This window comes from Kryptolebias marmoratus, linkage group LG8 (assembly GCF_001649575.2).
Source record: "Kryptolebias marmoratus isolate JLee-2015 linkage group LG8, ASM164957v2, whole genome shotgun sequence".
Taxonomy (NCBI): Eukaryota; Metazoa; Chordata; class Actinopteri; order Cyprinodontiformes; family Rivulidae; genus Kryptolebias; species Kryptolebias marmoratus.
The window spans coordinates 23,307,710-23,324,967 of record NC_051437.1 but is presented as its reverse complement, the minus strand read 5'-3'; the positions used below and the strand labels follow the sequence as shown (position 1 = coordinate 23,324,967).

At 36.5% G+C, this 17,258-nt stretch overlaps 1 protein-coding gene across 1 annotated transcript in view; it reads right to left on the bottom strand.

Moving 5' to 3' along the window:
• nphp4 (nephronophthisis 4) overlaps window positions 1–17,258 on the bottom strand; it is a 142,447-nt gene that overhangs the window by 62,179 nt on the left and 63,010 nt on the right. The window contains exon 8 of the mRNA XM_017411367.3: window positions 14,159–14,294. Coding sequence (XP_017266856.1) covers window positions 14,159–14,294 — 136 coding nt within the window. The remainder of the gene's footprint in view (window positions 1–14,158; window positions 14,295–17,258) is intronic.

The following is a 17,258-nucleotide window of genomic DNA, read 5'->3' as shown; positions in this document are numbered from 1 at the left end:
ATAATTTGATCACTTTCTTTCACTGAACATAAAAACAAACTGCCTAAATGAAAAGGCCACCATGTTTAATTTAGTGCGTAACGCTAAATGTCATCGGGCTCGAGGTTTAGAAGCATTTTGATTGTTTATGAGCCACCCTAACAATAAGGATTGTTGAACTGCTTCTTCAAACATCCAAAAGAAACTGAAACAGCCCTTAGCTTTAATTTCTTCACAAAAATTCCCACAGGCTTTCCTGAATCAAAGCTTGTGAGCCTAAGACTATTATAATCAATCACGGGTAGGACAGTATAGAATACATCTTAGAAGTTTTCACTGTCTCAAGACAAAGTGTAGCATATTATAGATTACTGAATGTCTACAATCCCTCTGAGCACAATTTTCTACATGTAATGAAAAATCCAATTTAGTAGATCATCATCTGTATAAGCACTGTGTTTAATCTTAATCTCATAAACAAACAAATCTTTGATAAATAATAGAATAATACAACACTTTTGTAACACTTTTGAAGCAGCTGTGCCAGCATTGTGCCATATGACCCTAAAACCACTTGAAATTGATCTAAGAGGGATTTGTCACAACTTGCAAACATATTTGATTCTGCAAGTTTTGGGTCTGATTTACTTGCAGTATTGTGAGCAAAAACAGCATTAATGCCTTTATTGATTTGTTTAATCCATTTCACCACATCTCTAAAATCCTATACTGAGCTGGATAGTTATATCAGTGATATACAGTGTATTGGCAGTGAACAGCAGGGGAGGTGGAGTAGTGTATAACACCCCATGCAGCAAACTGTAGGATTGTTAAAAGAGCACAAGCACTGGATTTTTAACCTTAGAACATCAGCATCGTCGTTCTTCAAAAGTAGATTTCTGTTTCGCTTTGTAAATTAGAATTATTAATTTAACTTATTCCTGACCCCAAGGTGGTTGGTTGTTCACTTAGTTATCAATGATATACAAAATATTAATCAAAGTGTCACAAAAACTGAAAACTTCGGGGTTTGCATGAGAAGGTCTTGGTAGTGTCCTCCTACAGGTTCTCTCAATATATCCAGATAACTGCAGTGTAAACAGATCTTTTGTATTATTATTTTATTATGCACAAATATATCCCATATGCTGTTGTAAGCTTATTAGTGAGTGGGCATATAATTCTCCATCACTCGCTGGCATTAAGAATTATTTGGATGTGATGCATTAGACCATGTCAGAATTATTAATCATTAATCAGAATTATTAATCAGAATAATGTCTCATGTTGTTCACTACCCTCTAACAAATATCTGTTTTAGTTTTTAACAGCATCACTCCACCTTTGTTCCTGAGAAACATAGCTATAAGAGGTCTTTCCAAACTAAACAAAAGCACAGATCATTTTGTTCTTTGTTGCAAATATTAACAAGTGCAGTCTCTGCTGAGGGCAAATTCAAAATGTCAGTTTATTTTGCATTATGCAAAGTAATTTTGCTGACCAATTAACAAAACCCAAAGTCAAGTGTTCAGATAGGTTAATGGAGCTGACATTTGAAACAGGGCAAGAAATAGTGCACTCCAGCAGGGACTTTGAGTGCTCAAGGTATAAAGGTTAAAGACATCTGAATATTCCTTTTTATTATATAAACAAACATAGTTAAAACTCGTATTTTGTATTTATGTAGATGACATTTCTTCTGTTTTATTTAAACATTTTAGTCGCAGATGACAGCATTAACCATGACATTCTGTTTGATTTGTGGTTCAATTACAAGCTGATTTGTTAGCCATGTGGTCATTGGCTATGTTTGACAGAAAACTGAGAGGACATGGTCCTTTTAATAATTATATTATGCACACCTAAGAATAGGTTTATAAAAGCATCGCCCATCTCAAATAACCCCAAAAGCTGATCGATACCCTATCTCCCACGAGTGAAAGCTGGTTTCAAACTATAGTTTTAGCCTCAAGTGGCACAGACTTTAACAGCTATTTCTTTAAACTGTAAGTCCAGAAATATATAGCAGCCAGTAAAAGATGAAGCAGTATGTTCCCTCTTGAGGCATTGCCTGTGTTTCCATCTCATGAGGCGGAATTAATATGATGCTTTATATGAAACATTAAATCAAACTAGTCTATTTTCAAAGTTATGATTTTGTACAAAATAATTCAACTAGAAAAAAATATTTTTCATGGCACAGAAAGTCGCCAGTAAAAAATTGTGAGACAATTTATCTAATGTGTTCCTTCTGCCTCCCCCCACACTCTGTCTCTAACATGTCCGTGTTCCTGCAGAACATGATGGAAAAAGCAAAATGAGTGTCTAGCCCATGACCCAGTACTCACTTCTTGTATTATTCATTGAATATATTGCAGGAGGAGAGATGCCAGCTGAGCTGGGAGTGGATGAGAGAGACAAAAGACCAATCAAGGGGCCTTTTTCTGCTGGGGTGCTTACAGCCTTTTATCTGTCCGACACTCAGTTATCACACACTTTCAGTCTTCCAATCATAAGAAACTTAGAAAGACTTATGTTCAAAATTGCACAAAATAAGTGCAAGTGAGGACAGAAAAAACAAGAAAAAGCAGTGAGATATGGTAAACCCTTATCAGAATGAAACATTTACGTCCAGAACTCAAAAGACGAGAGAAATGGCAGGTGATTCTTTTTAACAGTCAAAATAGAAGATCTTTTCATCAGTTTCTCAAAAATGCAACATTGCAGTGGCAGTCAAATATAGAAGAAAATGAATAATTCCAAGAGAGAGTCAAAACTGGCAGCAGCACAAAATGTCATGGTATCAGTGCTGTGGTTTTAAAGTCATTTTGGAGTGTGTGATCTATATGAACAGCATAAAACATTGACAACTTCAACTTGAAACAACACAACTGAGGAAATCTTAAATAGACTCTCTTAAATAAAAAAATAAAAATAAATAACAACTACATTTAAAGCTATAAACACAAAAATCGTAATAAGAATTTTGTAGTTTTTACGGAATTAATCCTGTACATTCAAAGGTACAAGAAAAACAACTATCTTAGTAATTTTCTTGATTTTAGCACAGCAAAGATTTATGTTACATTTACATGAAAGTGTTTAGTCCTATAAGCACAGCACAGTAGGAGGTACTTAGCTGATTTATGCATGGGTTGAGGATCTCTATTGAGAAGAAAGATGCAGAAAGGGTCAAGCAAATCGACTTATTCTGAGCACCAAAGTAACTCAGTAAGTCCTAATCAATTGCAAAGCCTGTCGGTGGCAGCAAAGAGACATTAAATCAATTAGGTTATACTTTAGTGGAAATAAAGAATAATGTTTAATACGTGCACTGTTTTGGGCAGGAAACAATGGAATTAATCAAAGAATTTGCCATTTAAATTAAAAATTGCCTTTAAAGCTGTTTGTTGTGACACTGTCCATTATGTCAGACTAGGCAGAATGATCAATAGCCAATTTCCCCAAAGTGTGATTACACTCCTGATTTGAGTGTTAAAGGCTATATCCAAAATAAGTTATTAACTTTCACTCTGAAAGCCAGCAAGCAAGCAATTGTTTTAATACTGCACTTGGAAAAAAAAATAGAAATATAAGCCTAGGGCAAAAACAAAGAGGAAAAAACTTTTTTCATAAAGTTCGACTGAAAACAATAACAAGCAATGTCACAGCACACATAATTGCTACAACTGGCAAAATGTTTCTAAGGGAGAAGTATCTATCAACCTTGTTCAGAAGAGGAAAATGTAATGCCGCATTGTTTCCAGACAAATAATAAAAGTCATATGTTTCAAACATACTACAGCGTAGCAACCTGGAGCAAGATAGGTAATCATCAAACTTCTGGAGGGCATCAAGAAGATGGGGGGGAGGGGAAAGGATATTATCAAACTGAGACAGAGGACAAGTTCTGTACATCACATGAAACTGGAAACACAGCAGACAAAAAGAGCTGCAAGCAGACACACTACAGATCTAATTCACCAGCACCAAAATATCACTAATCACAGAAACAGCTATAAAACTATGCTTTTTTTAACTTTGCCTATTATGTTAGAACATGAAACAGAAAAGTTTGTGGTGAGCTGAGATAAAGCACTTGGCAGGAACATATCTTTGGAAAAACTCAAAGAAACTAGAAAGACATTCAGTGACTTGGGGCTTTCATCTGGAATTATTCCTAAATTAGAGGGATGTGAGCATTGATGGGAGACAAAGTCTGACGGTTATTACTATTACTGCAGTCTGTTGTGCTGTAGAAGTCATTATTTCAGCCAAGACCCTGTGACAGGCACCAGCCCAGAGCTACTACTAATTCTCCAGAATCACATGCCCTAAAGAAGTGAGTGAACATGCTCCAATATCATTAAATTTAAGAGTGCTAAAGCGCTCACATTTTTAACTTTCCATGCAAGTATTCTAAAATAATCCAGCACACTATGTGCTCTCTTAAGCTTATAAAGATGAAATCAAGACTACAAAGAACTGACATCATTCTCAGAGATACTGATACCAAATTTCAAAGGTGACTTTAATCAAAGTCATGTTTACTTCTAAGGAAGTTTTACTGACATTTCTAGTAAGCATCTACAAATTATAATATCCTAAAATTAAAGGCCTTACATCCCTTGAAGTAAAGCCTATCACCCAGTGCTTTTCATGCCAGAGTTTGAGACTAAGATAATCTCATTTTGAGAAATGTATGTTGATTTGTAGCCGTTTTGGTCAAATCTTAAAAATAACATTATTCAGAATCTCATACAATATCACGAGATTCCATGCTCACAGTATGCGTTATGAATGACTCTCAGCTAATACCACACCAAACTTTAGCTCAATATCTGAAAATCTGACTGAGTCAAAGCCATTTTTGTTTTGGCAAAAATCAATTAATTTAAGCAGCCATCTCAAACTGGAGTGACTCCAAAAGTTATTCAGTTATGAATGTCGATCCAATAATTATTTTCTGAAAGTTTCATTAAATTCCATCCAGCGGCTCGTGAGATATTTTGCTAACAGACAAAGTTGACTTCAATGGGTAATGTCAAAGTTTATAACACAGATCTTGCTCAATCAGTTACTCCTTCTCTTCGAGTAAATAATGGAGATCAGTCTCAGCGACGACCACACCAGATTTTAGCTCAATGTGTGAAAAATTGACTGAGTTGAAGCTACTTTTGTGTTTCCAAAGGTTAATTAGCTGTGGCAGCCATATTAAATCTGGTTCACTTCAAAAGCTAATCAGTTAAAGATGCCAACCCAATGATTACTTTCTGATAATTTCATTATTTTAGTAATAGTACAGACAAACAAACACACACATACAGATACGGGCAAGAACTATTTCATTACCTGCCTTCACCTTCAGTGGTGTTTTGTTTATTAGTTTGGAGATTGCCTATTACTCAATAGTATACTAAAAAACAAAGAACACTAAAGAACAAGAAAACAGCAATTCTAAATTAAAGAACAATCAATTATACATAATAATTTTCCTTTCTCTGAGTTAATACCACAATAGACCACTGACATTATTTTTTATAGCAAATTACATTCAAAGCATTGCCTAAAATCCTTATCGAACTTTGATCTGAAAAATCAGTGGCTTCTTCAGCTAAAATAATCTGGACACATTTAAATGAAAGCTGTAACATGAAGAGCCCGAGATGATTAATAATCCCTCATCAAAGCAGTAGATCTTATGAACCCCAAAGGATGAAATTAAAATCAACTTATGTTAATGATAATATGTCAACTTTTAACAGCCAAATCTCTTCCAGGTTGTTAATGAAATTAGGTACACATGCCAGTGTTACTGCATGCAAATGCCTATGTCATAAAAACTTGTAAACACACTTCTTTTTTTCCTCAAATTAATCCTCCTGTGATAACACATTTGGCTCATTTTAAACAACATCAGTGGCTTGTCTATTCTGCCCTAGTTGTACGAAGTTACAAGAAACAGTACACATAAACATAGACTTTTCTACGGTTGTGAAGAACTCAAATTATTTCTAAAATGCCACTGACTATTTTATCCTTCGACTGGTTTTAATTAAAATCCTTCCAGTCCTGGCTTTAGTTCTTCTACATAGAGAGCATGGGGCTGAGTTTTAGTTGGAAATCACAAGACAACGATTAGATGTTCAAATATCATCACCAATGCTTCTCTGGTTGCCAGGGCGCAGCATCCATCTGGAGAAGGATGGCACTGCTGGCAGGCACTGACAGGGTAAGACTCACCCTGGGCCTATCGCAGGGGGAGATTGATGCACTTCTCGGTGGGGGAAGAACTGACATTCATTTTAATTAGGCAGGCGAAATACTGTGTCTGCGGCATGTAGCTTCCCTTGCCTCATCTTCAACTTCTCTTCTTGTTGAAAGAAAAGAAAAAGGAGTCTTTAGGGAGGAATGAACTCTAGAAAGGCCACCAATCAGCCTATATATATATATCACTTCAAAATCCCAATGACATTACTTTACTTAAGATATTTGATTAACATTTAATTAACATTTGTATGACATTTCATTTCAGAGCTAAACAAATATTTAACTGCTAAGATCCACATAGGCAGCAGTTTGTCATGTGCTAAAGGTAGCGCCAAGAACAAGGGAGGTGCTGAAAAAACCTGGGGATAATGTGATTGTAACAAAGAGATTCTAATGAGCATGTGATTGGGAGGAGCATTAGTACAACCCTTTTTTAGTAAACATTTATAAAATGTGCAAGGTCCCCCAATAACTGTCCAACAAACACACAAAAACTGCACACAACAAGGCAAACAGCCACTTAGGGGAAGTCACGGGAAAAACACACAACAATCTATAGAGCATGTACTGATGGCAAGCCAATTAAAACTCAAACAAGAGCCTCCGTGGCACAAAGGAGAAGCTGTTCACCAACACCTTTAATAAACCCTGCTGCTCGCCACGATTCTGCTTTCTGCTCCACATTCTGTTTATCTTCCATTCCAGGATTCTGACAACTGAGACAGAGAAATAAAAAGTTGATTAAGAGTGATTTCTTCTTGTATATCTAAACTAATGGAAGACTTCTCCTGGCTGTACATTTATACAATATTAATACTAAGTTTCAGTATACAACTGGAGACGCAGCTGGATATTCATTTTTTTCAAATGTGGTGCAGTTTTTGCCTGTTTATTTTTCTTTTTTGAAGTTTCTAATTAGCACATTAAACAGAGCTACTTAAACTGCTGTATCAGTAGACAGGGCGGAACTGCACATCCAACAACACAGCAGGCCTGTCAAAGCTTTGGATTTTCAAAACAGTGTGCTTGGGGCAGTGGTGAAAGCATTACTACACATAGTCAAGAAAAATACACAGGGCGAAAGCAGAGGGAAAAATATTTACCAATATTGTTTTCCAAACTGAACCGTTTCTTAAATGCAGCAGTAGTCAAACATTTGTAACAAAGCAGAGGATGAAATTATTTTGTGGCATTACAAGTTGAGACAAACTATTCCACTTCGTAAGCAGCACATGTATTGTGTATTATTTGAAATCAGTCACATGGACATAAGATTTTTTTAGTGTTTTGTTTTCAAAGTGAATAAATTAGAAATAATAACATGTTTGCCAAGTCTTGAAGCTACTGCACCATGAGCTCAGTTTACAAAATAGATGATAAAATCTAACAGCAACAGTTGCAACAAACTTGACAGCTACTCGCGAGAACTAGGAGGTATGGGAGGCCCCTTAGGACAAAAACCATTCTTCCTCTCACATACACTATTAAACCCTCTCACACACTATCAAACTCTCTCATCTACACAATGCTGAAGATACCTGTCTGAAGTAAGTATCTGACCTGCAGGAGGCCCCCCATGTGAGAGGGTTTGATAGTGTATGTTTTGTGTTCTAAGGGGCCTCCGATAAGAGGCCTGTTTTTGTAATATCAACATTGTGAACACTTTCGAAGAACGCACGACTTGTTTTTCCAGCTAAACAAACAAGAGGTCATGAAAGCACTACAATCCTCATCATGACTCAGTCAGCCAACTGACCGAAACATACATTTCCTCAGCATCAACTGATGAGAGCAATACTGGAATAACACAAGTTTTAACTTGATGTTACATGGAAAACATTTATTACAATCACAGCCTCAGCCTGTTTGATTGAGACTCTGCAGCTCTGAGGGACAATTTGAAAATGTATTTGAGAAAATTGGATCAAGCAATTATAGCACATTTTCCCCATCAAAACCACAATTTATAGTTGCAAATAAATAAAAGTGTTTAAAAAGATTTTTAATCATTAGTGCAGAACAGTGAACTCTATAAAGCTTTTTTTTCGGTGTAGTATATATTGCACTTAAGTTACCACTGCCTAAAAGACTTTCCTCTGTTGATGCTGTGTACTGCCACATCCATGACCTTACTGTCTACATATCAGGCAAGATGATTTCCTACAATGCAACTTTATTACAACTGAATTTACTCCAATCATCAATTACAGTTATTGGTCAAAAGTGAAGCTACACCTTTGCCCGCTTTGTCTCTTTTTTTCTTCCTCCTACTATTACATATTAAAGTATGTAACAGCAGTTCCCGAACATATATGGTTAAAAAAGGCATACTAATTGGAAACGGGTTTCTTTACAGTGAGTTTATAAACTTTTAAAACACTATACCAAACTGAAAATCAACAATATGAACATTTCTAGGGTTATTTCTGTCATTTTGGTTATGAAGAAAATAAATACTTTCCTAAGCACTGCTTTTAACCAGATTTGTCACTGATGATTATATGCTAAAGACAGAGAAAAGTTCAGTTCGTTATTGATTTAATTTTTTCTAACAATGGTGCTTCCTTTTTAAACAAAATGTAAAATGCTTTGTACAGAACTGAGAAATAAGCATGCTGTCAGATTCAGTCCTGTGTCTGCATATTTCCAGATGAGAGCTCGGTAAAGGGCAAAAGAGTGAGCATGTTTAAAGGTCAAGCATTAATGGTAACACTTCCTCAGACGCTCAGTAATCAACTGTGCCACTCACCAAACTGAGTTAGGGTTAAAGGTTAGACAACACGTAGAAATGATGCAGGCGACACTTTCTTTGCTGGTTGTGCGCTAGGTTTATACAAAAGGAGAACCTATTTCAGTACACGACACATATCACAACTGTCAGCATCCTTTTTCAGCAATACATGTTTGCTATCGTGTAATAGCTCGGGAGAGAGTCACCAATTACTGTTCTGAGGAGGTGACTCACAGCTAACAGTGGCGCTGAAGTAAGGGTAGTAGTTAGTAAAAGGATGGAACCAACTATTTCAACTCAACGTCCTCTTTGTCTAACCAACTATTTGCGTTGTGTCCATCATTTTAAGGTTGTGACCCAGGAGCAGTCACTCATTTCCCCTGCCAGTGCTTGGGATGACTGCTGCTGTCTCTCTCCTCAACAAATCGCTCACCGGAAAAAAAAAAGACAAAGTCATTCAAGCCAGCAGTGCCTTCATCCCCAATTTCCCCAGGACCAGCCCACCCATTAGTGATGAGCTAGCACTTGTCAGCAGAAGAAGGCAGGCAACAACAAGCCTCTTCGTCCTGTATTAAGTCATACAGCATGTCACAGCATTACTTGGCTCAATAGATGAACTGTGGTTGAGGAGAGGCAGCAAACAGCAGAGGAGAAGAGATGTCTCAGATGAAGTTACGGCGGGGATAAATTGGTACTGACAGAACACAATTAGGAGAGCTGTCAATGCCTAATATCACTTGCCAGTAACCCAAGTGTTCTTGCAGCGAGTTGTGCTGTCCACTTTTAAGAAGAAAACTAAATGCATGATGTGCTAAGATGGATAACTTTCTTTCAAAGTATAAGTATGTGAAGGTACAAAAGGAGCATAAAAGAAAGTTCAAAACATTTCAGAAGTATGTTTGCTCTTATTGATGCTCTTGTGATTTGTTTGAAAGGAGGCCCATTCTGCAGTGCTGGTAAACAGACTAATTATGCACTCTGTCTGGACAACCAGAGAGGGGTGGAAGAGACGTCATCTACTATTCATCAAATAATATTCCCAGCATGTAAGTGGTTCTTGTTATTGAGGTTTTACATGTTATTTAAGAGGAAAAAGTACATAAAAAGAATAGTCTTTGTGCCTGAATGTGAATGACCTGAATTCACTTTTGCTTGTCTCACACACTTTGGCATCTACAAGTACACCATGAAATGAAAAGACACATAGAGCTAGGTTCAATATACAAAAGTATAGAATACTTGTTGACGTAATGATCTCAACATACTGCACAATCTTATTCCCTCTGAGTGTCTTCTATGTCCTCCTTCAGAATACACAGTTGAGGTCGCTGCATCTGTTTGCTTTGTGTCAGCCTTTAAAAGCAAACCAAGTTTAAGGTTTTCCACCATTTCTTCATCCATTACTTAAAAAGACTCCCAAAAAAGGAGAAAACTATTGATTAGCATTTACTTTTAAATAAATGTTCTAGTATTTTGGTTGGAGATAGAGGAATTGATTATTTGAACTCCACATTAGGTTTTACTTTGGTTTTTGGCTAGGGTTGTTTTGGCCACAGTTGCTGCTGCTCAGGCGCAAACATCCAATGGTTTCTGAAGGTCGTACATTATGCCTTTGATAGAACTGAGTATTTAATTATTCAATATTTTTCTCTTTAGCTTTTATAAACTCGCATGGACTAAGAAAACTAAAATTAATAACATGAATAAATAAATCAACAAATAAATGAGAAACACCTGACAACCCATTATCTACACTGCAACAACTCAAGTAGCACCGAGGACAGCGAATTTACCCTGCAGTCTTTTATATAAACAGACTAGCTTTGTATATATATATATATATATATATATATATATATATATATATATATATATATATAGTATGTTAAACTATAGTATGATCATTACTTGTTAAGCTTAATTCATTTCTACTCTTCCAAATACAAATTAATAAATTAGCAATTGTAGCAATACAAATGTAAAAGAGACAAAGGCTACTAATATGTTATTGTTTGGATATATTATAATTATAGTAGTCAGCAAAAAAAGTAACTGAAACTTTCAAATACTGTAAATTTGCACTTTTTCTTCCACAGTGTTTTTGTGTTTCTTCACAGGCAGGAAGCAAAGTGTTGTCAAACAATGCTGGACATGGAAGTGAAGATTCCTCTGTTACACAGTTCATAAAGTCATAAGCAGTGAGAAGTATGCTGAGCAATACAATAAAATCTTGATGACTGAATCAGTAAATCACTCAGAGGAGAGCACACAGTGAAAGGCAGGGAGTGGACATGTTGTATTTGACTGCAAATGAAGTTGATTATTTGAAGTTCATTAACCTCAGACACTCTAAGAACAGCCTATCAGGCATATTCACAGTTTCTCTTTTCTCCCCAGCCTGCTTCACTTGAACTGTTATCTTCATCCCGCTGATTGCTGCTATGAACATGAAAAAAGGGATACTCAGAGGTTTTAGGAGAGCGTGCATGACACAGTGAGACGAGACAGAAAGAGCAACCAAATTGCGAACTGAATTCACAAATACCAAAGAAGACAAATGACGACACTGTGTGAGTTTCTTTCTTCATAACCAAAGGCAATGATGGCAATACAATTTTGCAAAAAGGAGGCCATCCTTGTTCTTCGCCTTACAGTGAGAAGCAGGCCAGCTTTCAACACAGCAAGGAGGAGGCATGTAGGCAGTCTCGAAGCACCGGGTGATTGCCTCTGTATTGCAGTGGTAATGTTTTGAGAGCGAAAAGAGAGATTTCGGCAAAACTACTTTTACTCTCTTTTCACCCACGTTAGCCCCCTCAGAATACGTCAAAAGATATAAGTCTATTAAATCTGAGGAAAGAACAAATAAAGGCAGACCCCATGTTTCAGCCATGCAAGCACGGCCCTAAGTTAGAGGCTGCTCCCCAATGTTGCACTACGCAGCACCATCTAGTGTTAATGTGAACAATGAAAGCCAGAGCAGCATGGGAATTGTAAGAAAACAAGTTTAGTAGTCCATATATGGGATTAAATAAGCTTATCAATGTGTGACTCAAGGATGAATAAACAGACACAATAAGGCAGAGCTCATTAGGTTTTCCACTCTCTGTGACTGCAAAGAACTTGCATAAACTCTTGCATTTTAGGCCTTTTTTCCTGAGTAACTACGATATAAATGACATAATTACATGTATTATGTGAATTTAAAGATCATTTTTACAGTTTACCTTCACTTTTATTTCCAATATAAATATATATTTAAAACATCTGTTGTATGCATTATACAGTATAACACATAGTACTATCTGAAAACTATATAACAATATTTTACCATCTTTCATTGCTTGCACAAATGTTATCAGTGCATTTTTAATGGCTACACAAGGCAAAACTGCAATTTCCAAAAATCCAATTATGTTTTAGATAGCACCAAATCAGTAAGTCAATAGCAGATGTAGTCAAAAAAAAACAATGAATAAAATAAATAAATGCAGCCTTGATCTTTAAAAAAATTAGAATTTTCAGAGTTTTGTGAATTATTTTGACAATAATCCAACATGATCATGTTTCTTTCTTTCTTTCTTTATTTTTATTTATTGTTAAATTTAAATGAACTTTTTCTAAATACAGGGAAAAACCGACAGCAAGTCTTGAAAGTCTGCTGCTGACAACCTGAGCTGAGAGCTTTTTAAAGCCACCAGGCCGACCATCATCAAAGTTCTAAACCAACACTGACAGGCTTATAAAAAACTGTAAATTCAATGTTTTCTTTGCTAAATTCTAATTCCTGTGCTACCCATACAACTTTCCTTTCCTACTTTAACAAACAGCTTTTTTTATCAAATAAAGTTACTTTGATAACTGTATGTCCAGCTGAGCATTTCAACATGGCACACAAAGTTTGGGTTAGTTTTATACATTAAAATAAGCTCTGTCTTTACAAAAAGTTACATTTACTTTAATCATAAAATTATGTGTCAGTGAGTTCGATGAATATCCTTCTACCCACAGCTAATGCAATAAACAAACAAAAAATAAAATATTATAACAGAAAACTGTCCATTAGGTTGTCTGTGAAGTGGTTGCAATGGAAAGGAAAGAGTGAATTAACACATTAATGCAGATGTACCGCATCGTTGTAGCAACTCTGTGACTGGTTGTTTTTCTGCTGCTTTTAATTGGTGTTCTGTTGACACCTGCTTGTATTTGAGACAGCACGCAGTAATACAGAAAAAAAAAACACCGCGGCATGCATAAAGTGTTGAGGGCTCACCCACACACATATTTACCACAGCCGTTTTGTGTATTTTTTGATGTCATGAGGGGCAGTTAAGTGGTATGGTTTCGATTTGGAATTTTTATTCCCCGGGGACATTTTGCCAGTGGCAGTTTGCAGCAAATGCCTGTTACAAATCTGCTCAATTTGTTTCTATAGATAGATAGATAGATAGATAGATAGATAGATAGATAGATAGATAGATAGATAGATAGATAGATAGATAGATAGATAGTAGATAGATAGATAGATAGATAGATGAAAACCAATGTCATGTCATTATCAACAGCCCAGTCAAGATGACAAAAATACTAAAGCATAATGATATAGTTCATTAAAGTGATGTTCCTACACTTTATATTAACACTCCCAACACTGGTAGTGCAAGTGAGACTAGAAGAAAAAGTTAGTCCACATCCTGTAAGATATTGTCATCTTTCTCCTTGTAGTATGAGAAATTGTATTTATTGTGTATTAGTATGTAGTTTGAATTCCTTTTGTTATGACAGCCCTTATTACAAACAGTAACACTAATATGTGACTGACAATAAAACACCAACATACTGTACAGTGCAGTAAAAAAAAAAAGAAGAACGATGACAGGTAAGCCATGAAACAAAACACTTAAGATACTGCAATTCTAAGCTCGGCTTTGCAAATGTGATACTCAAAGAACAAAACAGAGGAGGTGGAAGAACACAGGCAGACAGAAGAAAGGAGAACAGTCTTTGTGCAGGTATCTTACATACATTACATGCAGTTTCAGGAGGTTTTTTCACAAAAAAAGGAAGGTGTTTATACAAAGAAGGCTTTCTGGCTGCTCCTCAGTTTATCAAGAGTTTGATTATAAGGGTAGGATTTGGGTTTAGAATTAACTCACTGTATAATATAAGCGTGCCTCTTACCATAGTCTCTCGGCCTACCGGAGCAGAGAAGACGTACTCCAGCTGAAAGACAATTGCCAAACCCTGATTATTGGCCAGTTTGAGTTCAAGGCTGCTACGCAGGCCCAGCATCTGAGGGGGGGATGATGTTGCTGAGCTGAAGAGAAAGCAGAGAGATGCGGATGTGTAATGTAGGTGTAAAAAATGTGAGGTCATTACTTAAGAAATTACATTTCTTTTCTTAAATGTAAAAGATTCTAATATTGCTTTTCATATATCTGTATTGTCTAATAAAAGAGAAACAAAATCAATGCCTTGGAAGATTTACAATCGCTTACTAAATGTTCCCTGGCAAGCACTTTCCTCCTGTGTGAGGAATGGAACAGCACTCTTGGTATTCGTCATTCACAGTTTGCATACACCATAGGCGGGAGCATACTGTGGAGCGCTGGCGTGTCACGAGGTGGGGCCGAGTGCCTTTTATTTCTTTGCTTCACGGACTCTCCGGAGTCGCTTTTTCGGTCTCTTTCTCTACTGTCGAGAACCCTCCAATAATGTCACAGACTTTCAGCTATCACTGGCTGCACCAGTGAAAGTCAAACACCATAATTACTGCCTTCACTAGTGTTATCATACCAAACTGTATAACAAAAATTTTCCCCTTCTTTACAACAAAGGAGGAAGAAAAATGGAAAACATTTGTTATGATGATGATGATTATGGTTATATACTACAGTAATCAGGCACAGATTGTTGGCCGTGTGTTTGTTGTGTATTTAAATGTTTGTGCATACCTTTATATGGTAGTAAGAGACCCATATAATCATCCACATAATCATCACTTCCCCACAGCTCGATATGAAGCAGCAAACACAATACATTCTGATTTGGGTACCCATTCCTCAGAGTTTGTGTTTTGTGTCTACAGGTTCACAGTGTATTTTGGGGATTTTCCTTTTTTTTTTTTTGCCTTTATTTACCTTTTGATAGATTCTTTTTTGATTCATACCTCGACTGTTTTGTGCATTGCTATTTCATAAAGCTGCATGAAGTATCCCACCCAATTACCCTGACGGGCACAGCTTAAATAAGAGTGCTCACACTGACAGAAATGTGTGGAAAAATGTCAGAAAACACATTCAGTGCGTGCAGTGGCTTCAGGTATCGTTGTCCAGTGACAGCGTGTGGGCGAACAGTATTATGTTTTCAACCAATTAGGCATTTTGGAGACAGCACTGTCAGCACAAGCACATTTCTTAACGCCACTCATAGTGGATATCATTAAGAAAGGACAAACTTAGAGCACAGAAAGGTATCAAAATTAGGACATTAAAATATAAAAATTGGAAATGTATCCTTTTCACCTTCTCCCACTCAACATTACATATTTGTAACAGCAGCCAACATGGCCCCAGTTCTCATACTCTGATTCAAAATAAAGCGTGTATCACATGTGTTACTGTTGGCATTACCTTGTAAAGCAACTCTTTTGGGAAAAAAAAAATTATGAGGGGAGGGGGAAGCTGCGAGGGTCAATAACAGAAATATGAAGTGGCAGGAATGATACACCTGCTTAATATTTCTGAGAAACACATTTTTCAACCCAAAGTAGGTCTACCTAATGGCTCACTGGTACATCCACACAGCTCATTAATAGGAATGGATAGCTGTAGTTTTTGTGAGCTGGTCAGAGGTTTGCATGGCTACACCAGGCTACAAAGGAATACTGGCAACTGCTAGGGTCCTCTGACAAAAGTGAGCTGTAATCTACAAATTTTCTGAAAGAATGTGGCCTTTAATGTCAAAACTGGTACGGAGCAGGTCACAAATCTAAAAAGCTAAAAATGGGTCCATTTTAAACAAAATAAAAAAGGAACAATTATCATCTTTGAAATTTTAGTTATAGAGTTGAGATTTTTCTCTCTTCCTCAAGACAAATTAATGACTTTACATCACCATGCCTACAAAGTTATTTATTGGTACTCTTAATAAATCCAGTGGGCAACAACAGATTCGGTTTATGACTCCCTGCATGTAATAAAATATCAGTGGAGGGTGGAACTCTGTGTAATATGGCACACTGTGTAAAATATTAATCTAACACTGGAAAGAAAATTAAAAAGCCTTAAAAGGAGATAGATTTTTTTTTTCTTTAAACGCATTTCCTTCCCAACTTCAAAAGTCTGGCAAAAAATATAAAGTTTGTCCCAGATGTAATCCTATCACAATGCATTTGCTATTAAATATTTAATATTAGTACCTACTAATGAGTTGATCTGCTAAATTGGCACATTAAAGGCATACAGAAAATTTTCCACCTGACTCTGATGAAAGTATAATTATGAGTTTCCTTTTCACAGAGCAAAATTTGGGCTGGGGATTAATTAAAGGAATTACGCAGACAGATTTGCTAAAGTTTGCACTATAAAATTCACTGCTTGCTGCATCAGTATTTACTGAAAAAAGGCATATTTTACATATGTTTGACATGGCTGCAGTAGTTGCTGAGCGGAGGAGCTACATGTACTGAGCAAAGGAAGGGAAAGGGATACTTTATTTGTGCTTATTTATCTATAATTCCAGAAAAAGAAATTATATATTGATAATTAAGGCTGTTATGACTGAATAAAGGTTAAGACAATCAAAGATTTCCAACCGTTAAAAGAGTCATGCAATACTTGTTGCTCTAAAAGTCCTAACAGCTCTTCAAGTTTTGTTTTTCCTTTTATTGATGTTTGTTAAGTTGGTTTTATTATTGTAAATATCTTCATCTATGCTTTAGCTGAGTGCAGAAGAACTGTAGGGTAGCCAAAAAGATCCCAGTGCTGCATTTGTATTCCGATGCTACTAATGTCTTGAATCATAGATGGTTATAATAGACCAGCGATAAACACTCGGCTGCAAGGATAACGTTGGGTTACTTAACGTAATCCCTGGTTCTTTGATAACAGAGTGAGGTGTTTCACTATGGGGAATCGCCTCAGCGTGACCAACTACGGAAGCTCCAATGACATCACGTCTGTCTGTGACAGACAGGTTGAGCCGTGACCGTGGCTCCACCCACCATCCAATATCACGGCCAACCTACCCCTCTCAACTCATTCTAAGCCGGTTTCTTTCC